Below are 18,588 nucleotides of genomic sequence, written 5' to 3' on the forward strand. Positions count from 1 at the left end.
GACATATTTTGGATAACCGAGAAAACAAATGTTTCAGTATTTAATATTGAAAAAATAGCTACGAATACATACATATATCTCTTTACCTACAAAAGTTTACTAGCCCACAACAGCATAATATAGTTATATTTTATACTCTGGAACAAACATGGAAGACGCGATGCCAAGGTCTTGGATTTCCACACACCTAACAACTGAAGTGCTCCAGCTTCAATGAAAACTACAAATGCAATTGAACTGTGATATTTTACAAGGCATTTGTAGCATACAAGGCAATTCAGGGTTATTTCAGCCTAGAAAAAGGTGGGATGACGGGTGAAAAAAGCTGTTCCACCACCCGAGAATTTCCTACAAGACAAACATCCACAAGACATACTGAACTTTATACCTATGAAAAGCTCTCTTCCTGAATACCGCAATTCTTGAGGTGCTTGACTTGGTCTACAAAGACTTATGAATAATGTTAAAACAATTTCAAATAATGTCAGTAAAAACTGTTAGTTTCCAAGGTTTCATCCCATGAGATAAATGAGAGTGTGCCCCACTATTCTTGTTAAGTTCCTCCAAAAATAAGACTTACTTTTTCTTTGATCTGCACCAACAAATCTGGAGATTTCCTGCAGCAAATACCCAAACTCTCCAAGCTTTTAAAAGTGTTACATAAGGCCCTATTTGTTTAGTAACTAAAATATCTGATATTTTTAACTGTTTCCCAATGTAACGGTTTCAACTACTTGGCAGGGCTTTTTGCTTCGGGAACATGGAGCTTGTATTGCACATTTGGGCTTTTTACATAAAAATAACTTTATTTACATAATATACAACAAATATATGAAAAACATGTTTTGAATTCAGAAACTGGAAATAAACTAAAAGATTTATACACAGGAAAGTGACTCCAGTAAAAGATAAAACCTTCTGTTAATCAAACAAACAACAGAAAATACACAGGAATAAAAGTGGATCTCTGATGAATGATGGGAATTATGAAATGCTTCTTGCATTTGTCATAAATACAAATGCAGGTGAAATCCACAAACTTAAGCCCAAATTGTGATTTATATGTATCTCAAGTCTTCGTGTTTGACTCCTCTTCCAACATGCATACCAAGGCCACTTTCATAAAGCAAAATAAATTTCCTTCAAAGTACCCAAAAATGGATTTTTTTTAGTGGGTCAGTAAATCACTTTCAATGATGGTTTTTATTTCCATAATAAAAATACACTGAACATTGGAATACACTGCATATATACATGTAAATTTATTTTTAAAAATTTAAATCAAACAGAAATAAAGGCAGCATTTATTGCTTGATTTTTGTCACCAAAGACAGAACTCAAAATGACAGAATCACATCCAAAGCTTTATTTTTCAATATTAAGCAACAAGAATTTTCCAGTCATTGAACAAGAGGTGGGCTTACACCAACAGTCCATCGTGAAGAATTTGGAATATTACACAAAAGCTTAACAAGCAAGCAATTCACTGTACATTTCCCTGGCACAACGCCAAATTTCAGCACCAGCATCTCCAAGCATTAGCTACAGAGGGGGCTATATCCTTGTTGCCGGTGAAGTGGCTTAATGCTATCACAAGGCCAATGTCTACATCGGAAGTGGGTAAATTTCAAAAGTTTGGCATGTCTGGCCTGCAGTGTTTGGCAGGGGAATATGTAAATAAGGACAAACTCTCCCCCCCTCAGTTGCAAACAACTGAAACACATCAGTGCAGCGATTTCCATTCTGTCCAGACAATGAGTCACACGCAGGAACCACTCGGAATACAGCTCTCAACATATTCGACAACTTTGTCACGGAACAGAACAAATTTGGCATCAAGTACCATCCACCACGAGTCCCACAATTATGCTGGGCGTCACAGTGAAGCGTTACTTTCCAGAGGCAGAAGGGAAGGGTGTGAATTCAAACACCTTTCTGGGGAAGAGGGGGGGGCGTGCAACCCTGCTAAAGTTTCTGTAAAAAAAGTGCTGGAAAATTTCCAGGAACAGGTTTTTCCAATGAGCGAGGAGTATTCAGAATGGATACAGTTTGATTCTTTAACCATCACTGTATCCGCACGTCGGTGTATGGAAATAGGACTGTCTTCCCCATCCATGTCAAGATGAGACTCGTATCGGTTTCGGTTTTTGTACGCAGTATCTTGGCTGCAGGAATTGAGTCATGAATTCAATGCCCTGAGTCTTGAGCTGAGAAACGCCGGCTCAGTGCAACTCCAATCTCTTTTCTTTTCTGTACAGAAACGTCAACCTGTCTACTACAATGACATGGTTAGGAACACTTTCATTTGGCTTTTCTTAAAGGTAGATGTTGAGAATCAATAGTGGAGCTTGAGGAGATGGCACTGAAGATGAAAGCAGAGCAAGATTTGGAATAGGGTTTACAGATGTCACTTGTTTTGTCTCAGCTACTCCACTTTCTCGGCAGGCCTGATCTTCATTTTCACGATCCCAACCGGCAGGGACTTCAGGAAGGTCCAGGCGTCAAAGTGGGTCATAGCGGCCAGCTTGCGGCCATTGACCTCCAGGATCTCGTCACCAACGTGCAGTTGGCCGCCGCGGTATGCCACGCCGCCCGTGAAGATCTTCTTGACAGTGATGGGCAGGTCGCCCTTCGGGGAGCTCTTGCCACCCTCCACGCTGAAGCCAAGCCCTGCAGGACCCTTGGCCATCTCAATGTCGGTCACCTCTGAGCCTACAGTTTCCTCCTCTGTTGGATGAGACAAAGGACGCATAACTGAAGGGGTTGTCCTCAAGAGTTATAAAAACTATGTGATTGTGTGTTACAGTGCTATGGTGCGGACAGTCAGTACTTCAAGGGAAGAATACAGAATTAGACAGGAAATAACTAAAGCTTTCGCTTAAGGTTTTGTCAAAAGTTATTGTGGTTTTGTGAGGTACACTGAGATAAAACCTAGAGTTACCCTTGACTTAATTTTGCATTCTTCCCTAACATATGAGGATCTTGTGTTTGTGACAGTGCTGTGAGGCGTGGGTAATTTCTGTGACTGTTGAAATGCAGTGGAAAATTTTGAAGAATCTGTCTTCCACAAAAGTGTACCAAGTTGTCCTGATTTTATCCTGGCTTTCTGAAGTTACAGTCTATGTCTGTACGTGTTTTTCAATATCTCAAAACACAGCAGAGAATGAGAGCAAATGATAATTAAAAAAAACAATCAAGATATCATTTCAGGCCACGCTACCCTCTTCCAGAGCCTGGTTCCGTGCCACTACCAGCACCACGTCCTGTCGTTTGCTCTTCAGTATCTCCAGTAGCTCGGAGTGGGTGGCGTCCTTCAGGACGCGACCATTGACGGACAGCACGCGGTCCCCACGCTGGATACGCCCTGAACGATCAGCCAGCCCATTGGGTATCACCCGATGCACCTGCAGATTGGGGTCAAACACAACTGATTTGGTACTGCTGAACAATTCCTATGGGAGCCGATTGTTGATAGAAAGTTGCGCCATGGAGGTAAATACATACTATTACTGTGCCTAATGCATATTCATGATGGACAAATGAATTCTGGCTCATTTACCACCACTTTTTTTCTTAAAAATTTCTCTGGCTTCGCTTCTGCCTGTTTTGTGTCTACACATACCTTCCCCGATTCTTACGGGAGGCAAAATCAATATGGTTGCTGAGTACAGAAGTTTGCTAAATACATTAAATCTTATGCCTGCTAGAAGCAGGATACCGGTCAAAATGCCCTCAAGTGCATATTGCTTGTGGCTGGTTTGCAGCTCTTTTTTGGCTCATCTAATAACGTTTCGAGGCGAGATCTCTGAAAAAGGGACCAAAGTCAAATAAATGTGGGTGGGGGTTTGAACAGCGTACCATGATCTCTTTCTTCTCCTGGTCGATGCCGCCAGACACAGTCAGCCCCAGTCCTTGGGTCTCGTGCTCCTTGTGCAAGATGACCACCGACACGTCACTGTCTACCATGTCGTCCAGGGACTCGTTGGCATCTTCGATCAGCCTCTCCAGCTCGCTGGTGGACAGGAGGACAGTGGAGTTAGAGCTCTCTGACCAGGAACGCTCCAGGATACCTCGAGGATCCCGTTCTGAGGAAAACATAGGATAGGTCAAATAGAAGACAAACATTTACAAGCAGAAGAGTTGTTGACAAGTCTTTTATTTTTAGCTTACCAAGCATAGACTTCTTGGGACACCAGAATTAGAAGCCATTACTGCCGTGGAAACATGCTCGCTCGCAGATGGTGTGCAAATGCTAAATACATCCCCCACCAATACAGTAATGCAACTTCATAGAATGTCCATGGCATGAACTACACGTAGCCAGAAATTTTTGTGGCTGTGTATTTGGAGTTTAATTGGATCATGTGTACAGCTGAGGTTCTACTTTGTGGAGCAAAGACCAGGTTCCAATCTTTCAGTTTTGGATTCCTCTTTTACACCTTTGCCCTTGTAACTCACCAGCAGAGAAATTTCTCTTGGCTCTTGCACTGATATGCTTCCTCATGACAACATTTGTGGAGTCCGGTTCATCTCCGTCCGTGCTCAGTTTAGGGAACACTGCTTTGCCTGGGCTGAGGCTTCCATCTGAGTATGGGCTGTATGGGGGCCCTGGGCTGACTGGTGTCGAGGTCTTGCTTCCGGAAAAGACATCGGGCTCATCGCTGTATAGTTTCCCACGACCTTGGCTGAGCTCGACGGATTCCAGATCATCGTCAGAGTGGGCACCCTCCATGGTTACGGCCTGAGCAAGTTCTGTGGCCAAGTCAGCGATGTCCTCATCTGAGTTGTCTGAAGCAAACGAGGTCTCTTCGGGTTTCTTCCGAGCAACAACGAGTGTGACACTAGAGGGGGCTGTCTCCAGGAGGTTCATCGCCTGCCCATGGGTGATGCCCACCATGCAGTTGCCGTTGACATCCAGCAGCTGGTCCCCTGCTCGCAGCCGGCTGCTGCGGTGGCTGGCTGAGCCTGGTGCGATGGCCTGGATGTAGACACAGCTCTTGGGTGTGTCTGACCCACCCTCGATGCTGAGGCCCAGTTTTTCACCAGGATTCCTCACAATCTGGAGGGTAAACAAAAAAGGAACAACAACAAAAACTTGATTTCCAAAATTTGGAAAGTAAAGAAAAGTGCCTGTAGCTTTCGTTATGTTGTTGAATTCACTGTGCATACACCCACTTGGGTATGTATGGGGACTTCGGTTCAATCACGATGAGTAGAAATGAACAATGTTCACTCAAGTTCATTAGCAATCTTTTCAAGAGGGTGATGGGGGACACATCATTCAATCATTGTTGGTCGACACAGCTCATTATCAGGCCTTATTATTACATGCTGAAAACCACCAAATCTTGGTCAGTAAGTTGATATCATGTGAATATATTGTGCACAGCACATCACGGCAGAAAGTATGAGCAAAGCAAAGAACGATATATCAGCCTATGCTTCATGTATGCTGCCCATGAACAGTACTCAGCCGGTGTCGGTTACACATTCACATTTGCTAGGGGATATACTTCCTGTACAGTAGATTTTCTGCCGAATATTTTCAGCAGACTGTAAATGTTATTCGATCCCCTCCAATGTTCGGCTTAACAATGCCGTACGTTTACAGTAAAAATACTGAGGCACATTTCGGCAAATAGGTGTTCTCTTTTTCTCCCCTCGTCGGCATGAGGCAAGCTTGTTCAATTCATGTTTTTGGGGGGGTGTGCGTCAAATCCAAACTTCTCTCACAAGATGCCGCGCCTCAATCAGCAAAAAGTTAGGTATAAGAGGTGCACTCGTACTAAGTGGAAAGAAATGAGTACATTCTGGAAAGGCTGTTGTTCACTTGGTAATTACGGCGAGGTCACCCTTAAAGTGGTATCCACTCCAAAAACCATCAAGTTAGACTTTGATCTTCATTTTCGACCTGCTGTTTTCTCTGCTATTAAAGCAGTTGCCATTTTAGTTTCCCAAACTGGTCTTTTGTTGTACTTATCCTTTTAGTGTCAACAGAAATCACCTTTTGATATTCTAATGACGCTGTGCTTGGTAAATGTTCAACTTGGCCTCTTGGCCCAAAGGAGGAAAAAATTTAGTATACGGTGCCTTTGGTTCACATTGTAACAAATCCATTAATCGCTGCTTTCAGTCAGGGTCACACATTCACAGAGTCCGTACTCATACATGGAATGAACATGATGAAATACTCAAGATAACACTCTGCACGATGGTTCTCTTTTCTACTAAACAAATCCAGAGGCTGAGTTCCTTTATCTGTGCCATTAGAAAATACTGGGCTCAAATTAAAAGTCAGTTCAAGTGAAATCTCTAAACTGTGACCCAATCCAACAAATGGAGTCCCAAGCATTAATTTCCAAAGCAATGCAGAATCACAGGTCTTGAACAAATCCAGCACTTCAGTTTTTAGCCAAAGTGATGTCCTATTTGATCAAGATGACAAAATGAGCAATGCAATAAAAAGAATGTCTTCATAATTCAACCAACATCCTCCTCAAAAAAGGTTCTGAAGGCTCATTTTGAGAGAGTTCTGGCCACAACTTGAGTGTGACATCACCCCCCAAAAACACAGCAACTGGTGGTAGCATAGAATTTTCAGTTTCTTTGAAATTGCTTCTCAGGCGAAACGCATACAGTCACTCACAATGTCAGCGTTAGCCACAAGGGCAAAATTATTTTCGCTCTGACATGTGATCGCTATTTTGACATTCAAAATCATATTAGTGCTGGTAACACATTTCCATAGATACAACCCTATCAAAAGTAAAACCCTGTGCAGACGATCAACCAGTAACAAGACCAAACATGTGGCTCCAATTCCTTTTCAGATATTCAGTCAAAATCCTACTAAATCTAGTCAAACAAGCCCACTGCTCTGAAAGCCAAATCACAATTTTGTTTTTTTTAATTGCATTCTCGAGTATGGCCACGTGCACTTCATTATGAGCAAAGATAGATGCTCCAGATTATTAAAATAACCAATGGCATTGGAATGCCCCCCGGGAGAGGCACTCCAGTAATTAAACAGGGATAAGGGAAACTGCTGGCGCTCAAATTAAAATCACAGACGAAGAATGATGAGGACAGATATGCAGCTTGGCATATGTGCAGGAACTCACGGAATTTTCTACACAGGGGCATTTCTTCTTTTCCAATTGCTGGCTGCAGAACAGCAGGTCAGTTGAGAGAGCACAAGATTCACACAGAAATGATGCATGACTTTCTATAGTTTTGTTTTGCAAAGATGTCAAGATTATTGTAAAAGAAATTTGAAATGGTATTCAAACAGCATGAATTGCGGAGACTTATCCAGGTACATGCACAACCTGTATTTCAAACAGGGCACCTCCTTCAATTACTCCTCTGGTGTTAAACTTGCAGAAAAATGCACAGAGCCTTTAACTAACTTGTAACTTTAATATACTGTACACGCCTTTGAAAGATGCGCAACAGGGATGCATGTACACTTAAAATTCTGATTTAAAACCCTTTTCACTCGAAGCAGTGCAGCTTTAAAATCTGGATCTACATTCTCTTTCTTCTTCTTGTCTCTCCCTCTGAATGCACACAACAGACATGTGCTGTTACATAACAAGTAACAGATTAAACGGCTGAGCTGCTTTCAAAGAAACATATTCCGGTTTAATCTACTCGGTGCTTTTAGTCAGTACTGGCCAGTATCAGTGTGCATTGTGTCCCATCGATTTGCGAGACTGGTGACAGAGATTTGAGAAGCTATCAAAGCAGGCCAGGGTGCTTAGACATGTAAGAGCAGATCTCCATTGAAGGTGCATGGTACTCTGCTAACAATTTGGTTTTCTGTCAGTGGGCAAATTCAGGGTGTATATATTTTTCCATGAGAGTAGGATTTTAAAGAAATTGTTCATCAAATTTATTGGTAGGAACTGCAATATCTAAATGGATTTCCAAAAAAACTCAAGAGGAAATCAAGGGCCAGATGGATCTCAGTCCCTGTTGAGTTGAAACTATGCAGTCTATGATATTACCAGCTGTGGAAATGTCAGTGTTTTTGTCAATGCAACCAACTGTGAGTCACTTCCATAAAATTTGCTTCCAAAATTGGTTTTGGGCCTACCGTCCATAAAACGCATATTGTACGCAGGGAAATAAAAGTCCAGGATGTGAGTCTCCTCATGTAAGAAAATAACACTCTCAGCTTTGTCCACTTGCACTTTGTAACTTCAGTGACCACTGGCATGACAAACATCACTCATCTTTGGCAGAAAATTGCACCAATGACAACGTGAATATTTCTAGCATGATCACAATGCAATTCAAATAACGATGTCTCTAAAACTGAAAGTATATGATCCAATTCAGCAGAAACTGCATCAGAACTTGCCACAGGGCCTTGTTGAGAATTAACAAACCTTTTGAAATCGTTCACAGTGGAAATTAGTAAGAGCTACCAATGCTTGCAAAGCGTCAGTATATATCCAGATACAGTATGTCAAACTCTATAATGCGGCAAAATGAAAAACAGAGCATATACTTGCAATGTTCAGAACAACAAAACAGAAAAATTCTCACAGACTCATAAGGAACATGGCCGACGATGACTGACGAACACATTAAAATTAGAGATGGGACTAGATTACTTTGGCAGCCTTCGAATACTGAGCTGCAGCTGGTTGACTTACCGACTTCAGACATGAGAAAATCCTCTCAGGAAGGGAAGAAGACAAATACACCACCCTCCTTGCTCTTCTAGAGCTTACATGTACTGGTACATTGATTCAGGGAAATCTTATCTGTGTCATCAGGCCAAGCTCTCAGGACCCCTCCTGTTTCCTCAAGATGATTCTTTCTTAAGATAACTATTAGCTCCAGGAAGCTGTGTACACATGAGATGCCAGGCACCGACCGCAACACAACAGTGTCAAACGCACCAAATACATATCCTCCACTTGTGTTCAAAATGCACCAGAGTTGCTAAATGCAGAGCAACGCTGAACTCTGCGACCTTTTATTTCTCTCCAGAGGAGGGTGTTGAACGAGCTTTGCCAAAGTTCCCTCCCCCAGTGTCAGAGTCCAGAGGCGATCAATAGGGCCATAGAGCTTTGTTTGTTCTTAACTCTCTTGCAGCACCATAGTCCCAGGCTGACACACACATATACACACCCAGTACCTATGCTGGCTGACAACTGCTCTCCAAATGACTGACCGACTTAACCCAGCCAGCTTGAGAGAGAGCGATTGACAAGGCTCAGCAGTTTAATGAGGCTGGCCAGCTGGAAACTAAATGATGTTACCTCAAGCGTGAAGCTGTGGTCCTCAGGGACTTTTGAGAGAGACAGATGACCTATATGTGGTTACCAATTTCTATTTAAAGCCGTTCATTTTTTGAGGAGAACATGAGAGAAGATACGTGTTGACCTTCTGACTTCTTTAGTTGTATACACATGATGGCTGCATATCTAAGATGCTGTTACTGAATAAAAAAACACAGCTTTGTTTTTATGTTGTTACTAATTTTTTGGAGGTGCAGATGTCATATTTTCTCTTTATCCTTTGATACCGATATTTGTAGGCATTGTGAGGGGAGGTGAGTAGGGGCATGTGCACCCTCCGGAAAAAAACATTCGAAAAATACAAAGGCCAAAAATGGGTTACACCAACCAAAAAAGATGAAAAAGGAAGAAAATCACTAATTTGTAGAATTTTTTAATCACTGCCCCTCCCCGGAAATTCCCCCCCCCCGTGAACAAAATCCTGCAGATGTCCACGCTGATGTTGAAATTTGAATTTTTATACAAAATTCATGAATATTAGTCCAATATTTCTGTTGGCAGAATGTGCTTGTGACTAGTGACCTCGTTAATTGCCTGAGGAAAGAAAAATGTCAAAACTCCTCAGCTGAGTTTAACAAACAATATTTCTGCTCTATGTCTAGTTTGTCCTGAATGCTTCCTGTTATTTACTCAAACAACATAATAGCATATGAAGATTAAATGTAGCACAATGTGATAGAAAATGTGACTAATTTTAGAAATAATTAAATTTAAGGCCAACTTTTGTGCACAGATTAAAAACCAATATCTTAATATAATTGTAACCTGATTCAGATGTTTTTGAGATTCCAGGTATTGTTATGACAGGAAAAAAACAATTTATCAGTCTACTTGAAGTGCAGATTGCTGAATTTAATTAACACAAGGTCCAATCACAGTCAGGCCGCGTCTAAAGTCAGGCCGATGGATAATCTAACCATCACGGTGTCTGGCTACAGCATCAACCATTACGTTGCCCAAGTCTCTATCTGAGAGGCTGTGACAGATATCCCTAGCGGGCTTGTGCAGTTTTGCTGACTTCAACCTTGCAGTACCTCCGCTGGATTTAGTTTTCCACCGCGATCAATTATTCCAGTCATATCTGGGAGTGAAATTGGGCATATGGAAAACTCCCTCAGGGGTCTGGCTGTATCAGGTTAAAAATTATGATGCTCAACGGGAAGCCAGGATGAGATGCCAAGAAAGTTATCTGTCTATCGGTGAATTTTAAGGCTGAACAAAGGCAGTCCACTAGTTACCCATGCAACAACTCTGCCTGCGGACGCTGATGAACAACAAATAAGAAGAATTCCATAAAGAGGAACATATGAGACAAAATATCCTGCCGCCATTTTTCTCCTGAATTTGAGTCTTTCCTCGTCACACACAGGGGCATACATGTTGTTAGGGAGATAAAGAGAGATGCCAGTAACACACACTGTGATGCCCAATCCCCTCCTAAAAAAAGAAATAACCTCAAATATTTCCATGCATGAAGAATTTGATAAAGTCAATATAAACTAAACTTAAAACAATCTTTGTTAATCTGCTTACTCAGAAACAAGATGATGTGAATTAATTCAAACCTTCTCAAGCAGTTGTTTGAAATAAAAATTAAACTTTGTGTCTGCATGTACTGCATAGTACAACACATCTCGTTGTAAAACTCACTCCTTCAATTTTTCTGTCATCCACAATCCATTTATTTTGAAATAATATTCTATTTTTGTAGTTTGTGGTATTTCTGGAATAATCCTTCACACCTGACCCCCAGAGCAGCCAAAAAGATGCAAATATACCAAGCTCATTTTAACAGACTTAAACTTTACAGAAGTTTACAGAATGCTACCTTGTTAAAAAAAAACAGTCCGGGTGTCAAATATTTTTTGTTGATATTCTATTTAACATAGAATCAGACAATAGACATATTCAGAACAACTTGGACAAGAAGTCATTGTACAAAAGGGGGACTCCATGTATTCCTGTTGTCAAGCAAATTAAATCTTCATCAACCCAGACGGGCGTAATGCCTTGCCCAGCTGTTGAAGGTTTCAATAAGGCATGGGCTGTAATAAACCATAACATCCCACGCATGACCTACAGAGAATGGAATTCAATAGACAGATATGGTTGGGGGGAGGGGACTTTTTACAAACATTTTTCATTTCCAGGTTTGCGTGTGTATTGTAGAACTGCATCTACCACGGTACTGGAATTTTATAACACATAGGCAATTCCATTTCAAGCAAAAAGGGTCTACTTTATCCAACTCCATCCTGCCATCCTACCGGGAAATTAGTAATTTCCTTCACCTGATGAACTATTTAAAAAAGTGACGATCAACATCTGTACCTGCTCATCTTTATAGACATAAAATGTATTTGATAAGGTGTGCAAAACATCATGTGAACAGTGCATCCTGTGAAAGGTTGTATTTAAAGGTAGTTTTTAAAATTTCTTTTTGAAAGATGGGAGAGCAATTGTTGAGAAAATCATTACTTTTACAGCAATTTAAGCTTCATAACCTGAATATAATAGTTTATGGTACAGTACAAACGTAAGCATAGTCTATGAAACATGCATAAATGAATACTTGTTTAATAGAATGACAACAGTTTTGCATATTATCCCAAATCACAAACATTAAGTCAAATCACCCACAGGTGATCCGAATCTGGACAAAACATGTATAGAAAAAATTAAGAAAGTCACTGCATTGTATGTGCGCAAACAAATTTGAGTTTCCAACGCAAAACCATTTTTGGTTTCTGAAAAAAAACACCACAGCCCCATCTCCTTCTCAACCCAGTTTGGTGAAGTCTTTTGACATTCTTTTAAGACCTAGACCTCAAAGTGCGTGAAGACAATCTCTCCTAGAATGTTGCACAAGATACATGGCACGCACTGTATGTATAATTTTGTTGTCAAAATTCCATCACAGAATGTCTATTTCAGAGTTGCAAGTCTCTGAAAATCAAAACATTTGCCGGATACATAAATTACTCACAATGGTGTGCGCAAATCTGGCATGAAGTTGCAGCTTAAAAGATTTGCAGTGAAAGCAGTGAAAAAGGACACCCTTGAAAATTAGTCTCAGTAAGTATGAGCTTTGGTTTCTCATGGTCATTGTTATTATGACCATTTGGTGACAGTTGATTTGCACAACACTGAAGTCTCTCCGCCTATTAATTAAAAAGTCCTGTTGACATTTACGCAAAATTTATTTTGTTTTTCTCTAAATTTTTTAAATGGATGTCAGAAAAATTTGTTCTTACCTTTATCTCTAATACACCCTCATCTGGGTCATCCTGGCTGTCGACGCTTTCATCCAACTTGGGTGAGTTGCCAACGGAGGGTGGAGGTGGGATTGATGGAAGAGCAGGGGCTGGATCATCTGCCTCCTTGTCCAATTTCTTTTGAGCAGAGCTTGGAGTGGAGGACCGTGGTGGGGAAGATTCCGGTAGGGGGGGTGGGTCAGTTGACAGAAGAGCAGGAGCTCCCTTGGACTGATTTTGAACTAGCACTGGACTTGTTAAAGCCGATGACACACTCAGCATTCCTTGTTTCAATGTTGACTTGCTTGCTGAATCAAATTCTGCCATCTTGGGCCGAGGCTGGGGTTTAGGACTGATGCTTGGAGGCTTCTGACTCGGAAGAGGCTTCAGTGTTGAATTGGAGCCGACTTTATTCCCCAGCTGATTTAACCCAGACTCGTCAGCTTTTGGCTCTGACCCAGACACTTCCTTGTCCCACGGGAACTTTTTGATGGTTAACTTGGCACCTGCCGGCCCCGCCGTTCCTTGGCTGCCAGCTTTGGTTGACAAGAGGATGGGCATTGACTTGGGGCTGATGGGGGATGAACCGATTTTTGGCAGGCCTCCCTGAGTTGAGCTGGTTGCTGTCGAAGACCCCGACAGCTTCTTTGGGACAGAAAGACCCTTTAGCTTGGATGCTGCGACCGGCTTTGGGCCCACAGTGTCCAAAATGGATGGCTTCTTGGGAGACTGGCTGGCTCTTAAAGGTGGAACCACCAGGTTTTTACTCAACTCAGAGGGTTGCAGAGAAATGGGCTTGGAGAGGTAGGAAGCGGGTGAGGATTTCTCCATCTTGGGGACACTTTCTTCTTTGTCGGCAGAGTTTTCAGAGGGTAATGGTTCCTCTATAGGAGATGAGACATCCTCTCTAAAAAAGTCAAAATCAGGGCTGGCAGCTGACAGCTTAATCTTTGCAGCTTTTGTGGAAGATTCATCACCCTCCAATGCCAGTTCATCTTGATTTTCCTGTTTTGTGAGACCAAAATCACCAGCTGAAAGTTTGACCTTCGAAGACCTGGGCTTTGCAACCGGGAGATTTTCCCTGATGGTGGAAGTCGATGCTTCTGTAGAAGGATCTGTTTCAGCAGGGGACAGAACTAGAGAAGGCCTAGCTTCTGTTTCCTGAATCTGATTTGGTGTGATCACCTCTTCAGAGGCATTTGATGGGTTTCCTGATCTTTTTGGAGTTGAGCTCCTGAGATTGGACATAACTCCTGGTGACAGATGAGCAGACGATGGCAAAAGAGCACTGCTCATCAGGACTGGTGAGGGTGGGTTTAGCAGGCCTCTGTCACCAAAACTTTCTGAGGTTGACTCCTCTGATTGGAGATCACTGCTCAGGTCATCTAACTCCTGGTCTGTTGGAGGTGGACTATTAGGGAGGGGAGGAGGACTTCCTGGAAGCGGTGGCGGATCATCAGTACCATCCTCGCTGTCACTGCCTGCCTTAACTTTGTGAGTGACATGCCCACCACCACTGTTGGCACTGTCCTGTGATGGTTCTGAATCCTGTTCCATTGACGCAAATGACATACATGTGGAGCCTGTCTTTTGTTCGGGGACTGATGGGTCTTTCACATCTTTGCTGTCAATCTCAAACAGGGCAACAGGAGACTTGGGGGATCCTGCTGGAGTCCGGCGATGGACCACCGGGCCAAAAATGGAGGCTCTTTCCTTAACGCTTGTTGGCGTTGTTTCATTCTGGTCCTCCTTCTGTGCGTTAAGAAGATTTACGGAGGTGAAAGACTTGTCGGGAGGAGAAACCAATGTCTCAGGAGATGAAGCCAGCTCCTTCCCAACCTCTATTGGCTTGGCAGTTTCTACAGCATGGGTACTCTGAACAACTTCAGTGACTGTTGGAGTTGGTGTTTTTTCCAAAAGTGTGTCACTCCCAGTTTTATCAGTTACTGTTGGAGAAGATGAAGGAGAGTTCCCTGCACTGGGGCACTTTGAGATTTGCTCGGGAGATTCATGACCATCTGGTGGCAGCCTCGGAGATGTAGGAGCCACCGAGTCACTACCTGACGAATCTGACTTGTCCAACTTGTGGATGGGGTGGGAAGTGGGGCTTTCCAGCTTCTCATCAAGTTGGGCCTCTTTGGAAGAGTTGTTTGCCTTGGATCTTTCTGCCCTGGTAATGACTTCAGGAGTCAGAGAGGATTTTTGTTTTGCACTCACCTGGTCTGATTTTAGGGGGGCCTTGGAGTCCGAGTTGCACGTTTTATGTCGATTCAAGCAAACGTGACTGGGAAGGATCTCCTCATCACTGGAATCTTGGTCAAAATTGAATGCTGCAAGGTTAGCCCTAATGACCTTCCTGCCCTGTATGGCACTGTCATCCAGGGAATGCCCCCTCTGGAACAATCGCAGCTGAGCTGTGTCATTGGAATTGCTGTTGGTGGTATTCAGATTTGAAAAGGTCTCAGGGAATGGTGTCAGAGGGGTGTCGGAGGGTAGAGGGGAAACGGGTTGAAAGTCTTCCTCGGAAACATGGTCAGAAGTGTCACTTAAGTTCAAAGAGGATGATGACTCACTGGCGGCTCGTTCTCTTTGCAGTCCAGCAACAATTGGCTGGTACTCCTTGTCTGGGGAAGAACAAGAGCTCAGGGAATCATCTCCGAATCCCGTCGGTGGCCTCATCAGAAGAGACGGTGCCCTCCCTGGGGAGCCAGGACTGGGCACATTCAGGAGAGCCTCGGTCGATGCATCCCCAGGATGTTCCATGATAATCTCCATGCTGTTGTCCAATGGGAAGTCTTCTGGAGTATCTGTGACAGAAGCAAAAATATCTTCGACTGCAGAGCTCAACTCCCTGCAGCTATCCTGGGAGTCGTTAGCTGGTTTGGATTCAGCCTCGGCCAATCCTGATCCATCAATTGTCAGCTTGTCATCTTGTGGACTGGACAAGGCGTGGGTGGGGTTCTTTTCAGGCTTGAGTGAGGTTGCCACAAGAGGGATTGGTGTCTTCAAGGACAGAGTGAGTGGGTGGAGTTGGGATGCAGACTCTCTGTTCCTTGTAGCAGGAAGTGTTAACAAGGTCTTCGGTTTGGCAAGAAGAGGCAAGCCCTGACTACCTTTGTTGGCCAGGGGCTCTGTGGATGCCTTTTTGGGCAGGAACATGGATCTCATCAGATTGGACTGAACTTGGCTGTTCTTGCCCTGGTGCCCATCTGTGCTGTCTTCTTCCTCTTTGTGAGGTGAGATGGGAGTGAGATCTTGAGATGATTCTGAGGTGAATTCCTTTGGAGGACTGGTGGATGGCAATGGAGGAGGGATAGCATCCTCATCATTGCTTTTCTCAGTATCCACCTCTGGCCTGCTGTCATCTTCATCATCACTGTCATGGACATTGTGGCCAATAACAGAATCCTGCATTAGAGGACGAGGGGAGAAGACAGGTGTGTCATTCCTGGTCAGAATCTCTTCCTCCAAAATATCTGAAGGTAGTTGGTTTCCCAGACCATGACGTCCAACGTCAACTTCATCTTCACCACCAAACGTTGGTAAGTTGGGTGTTTCTGGCAGAATGCTCAACTTTCCAACACCTGCCATGGCCTCCTCATTCTTATCCATCTCCATTACGTTTTCTTCATCAGACAAGATCAGATCATCAATGTCTGTGACGGGAGGGTCACTGGTATCCATAGCTTCCTGCTCCTCAAATCCCCCAGTGTGACCAATGAGATTATCACTGTCAACTGGTTGATGGCTTAATGGAAATTCTTCAGTCTGTTTCATCATGACTTTAATTTGATCACAGGGAATTTTCTGGTCTGCCTCCTGCTGAGAGTCTGTGGGTAGTTTAGGCAGCGGCATGGAGTACCTATGCCTTGTGACCAATGTTTCATCTTCTTCATCATCTGTCATTTCTGTGTCAAGCATCAACAGATCACCTATGTCCTCATCCTCTTCATCTTCTTCATCTGTGTCGGAGGAATCCTCATCAGGATACATAGAGTGGTTCTCATTGGCTAAGCATATTTTCTTTGATACAGCTTTTGGAGATCCTGGAACCCAATCTGCCATTGCAACTTCTGCCTCATCCTTGGCCAATCCGTCTGGAATCCCACCCCTGTGGTTATCTAGCTGCTCTGCCACACTGTCCACTATGGCATCATTTGCGTTCTCTGTGCGTTCCTTCGTGATGGAGTTGCTTGTGCAGGACTCTATGGTGTTCCACAATTCCTGCGTTCTGTATTCCAGCGTTATGCCATTCCGCTTCTCAGCATCTGTGGTGTTCATAAGCCTAGATGCATTCACAAGTATGGCGCTAGGTTCGCTTTGCTCAATGAGTTCCCAATATTTGTTCTCACTCTGAGCGACTCCCTTTGGTTGCGAGTTATCATTCAGGTTTCCCATGGTGTCTGTAAGGGTTGGACTGTGATTTTCCAAAGGAGGGTCTGGAGTCTCTCTTGCGACAACAACTTGGACGTTCACTGGCAGCTCTGAGAGAAGTTTCACCGTTTCGGCATAAGTCATGAACTGCAGAATGCTTTCCCCTAAGGCAAGAATAGTGTCCCTGACGCATACACCCCGCTTGCCGCCAGTTGCCCGCTCTGAGGCTCCCCCTGGTGTGATGTTCTTCACAGACACCCCCTGGATGACACTGTTCTGCCCCTTAGTGTGCTGGATATTCAGACCCATGCCGAGTTTTTCTCCAGGGCTACGGCATATCTGCAGAATGTCAATCTGCTTTCCTGGGGCAAGTTCCCGGAAGGCATCCTTGGCCTGCTCCCTATTCTCTTTCTCCTCCTCATGGATGTCATGTTTGTCTCGGCCAAAGTTGTTGCTGTTCTGGCAGGAGTGCAGGTAGGCTTCATACTCATTGGCAAGATCTGATCCGACACGACCTTTCCGCCAGGCATTGTCAGGTCGCCGTCCTGTCCTGCCTTGAGGTCGGATTGGGGCCACATCAGAGGTGGAGTCCACCTCTCTCTCCATGCTGCTGTTCAACTCGCTCTCGGAGCCTGACTTGTAGGACTGGCCTTCCATCAGGGAGACAGAAGACGATGATATAGATGATGACAACGACGATGACTTCTCGTTTTTCAGGTCCCGCCTGGACTCGTATTTCGGCCCCATCAAGTTCATGGTTTGTGCAGTTGCCATAGCAAGTTCGCTGACTGTCGGAGACTGGAGGTTGTCACCGAGGGATGGGGCTTGATGAGAGGAGGATGCTATGAAGCTCTGGATGACTGGCTCCACGTGGCCGGCAGTGATCGGTGCTGATTTGTCTATTGCATATTCCTCATTCTGTTGAAAAAGCAAATAAAACAGAAATTGACTCAACAAACTACTCAAATACCTCTGTACACTGTAGCTTTGGCAATGGGCTTTTGGAAGCTCCCAATGACAGTATTTCTCACCGAATTCTCGGTGGCTTAAGACATTCTTTCATTTCTTTATGGTTGCAAGTTTGCTTTGAACACTTTGTTCATAAATGCTATCAACAAATCTGAGTACGGAAAGCCTGTATATTCACAGGGTTACCTAGTGAAGGTTGAAGTACAGTGCCACTGAGATTTTTATAAACAGTTAAAATGTTACACTGAAATTAAAAAAGACAATGTAAAGACAAAAGCAATTAAATAACCACGGAGGCCATCAATCTAATATAATGACTCTTCAAAATTTAACAATACAAGTGCTTCGGGCTTCTGGGAAATGACAGAAATTGAGGGAAGCAGACAATTTGGAGCGAGTTGTGTCCTGGCTGAACTTGCAAGAGGATGGCTTATGAAGAATACAAAGGAGTCGAACATTCAGAGGAAAGCGTCAGAAATGCCCTGGGGGGGAAGAGGGAACACAGCAGCAAGCCAGTGACGTCAGCTTGCCAGTTTGCTTGGTTGAAGCAGCGGGCGATGACTGGACATCATAAAGGGAGATTGGGAATACTGACAGGTGGCATCCATTTCCAAAAATATGGGCTCTGGTCTCCTGCGATCTGTTTCAAACAGGAATGGTGCCAACAACACCGGGGA

The 18,588-nt window shown here is 43.6% G+C and overlaps 1 protein-coding gene across 2 annotated transcripts in view; it reads right to left on the reverse strand.

The window, feature by feature from the left end:
- Nucleotides 1-4: 4 nt before the first annotated feature.
- Nucleotides 5-18,588, reverse strand: part of pdzd2 (PDZ domain containing 2) — a 68,500-nt gene continuing 49,916 nt past the window's right edge. For both annotated transcript variants that reach the window (XM_022254561.2, XM_022254563.2), the window contains 5 exons: nucleotides 12,569-17,860; nucleotides 4,459-5,059; nucleotides 3,859-4,085; nucleotides 3,221-3,404; nucleotides 5-2,727 (listed from right to left, as the gene is read on the reverse strand). In XM_022254561.2, coding sequence (XP_022110253.2) covers nucleotides 2,426-2,727; nucleotides 3,221-3,404; nucleotides 3,859-4,085; nucleotides 4,459-5,059; nucleotides 12,569-17,860 — 6,606 coding nt within the window. In that variant the 3' untranslated portion in view covers nucleotides 5-2,425. The remainder of the gene's footprint in view (nucleotides 2,728-3,220; nucleotides 3,405-3,858; nucleotides 4,086-4,458; nucleotides 5,060-12,568; nucleotides 17,861-18,588) is intronic.

This window comes from Acanthaster planci, linkage group LG05, assembly GCF_054643075.1.
Source record: "Acanthaster planci isolate LZ-2023a linkage group LG05, COTS_SCS, whole genome shotgun sequence".
NCBI lineage: Eukaryota > Metazoa > Echinodermata > Asteroidea > Valvatida > Acanthasteridae > Acanthaster > Acanthaster planci.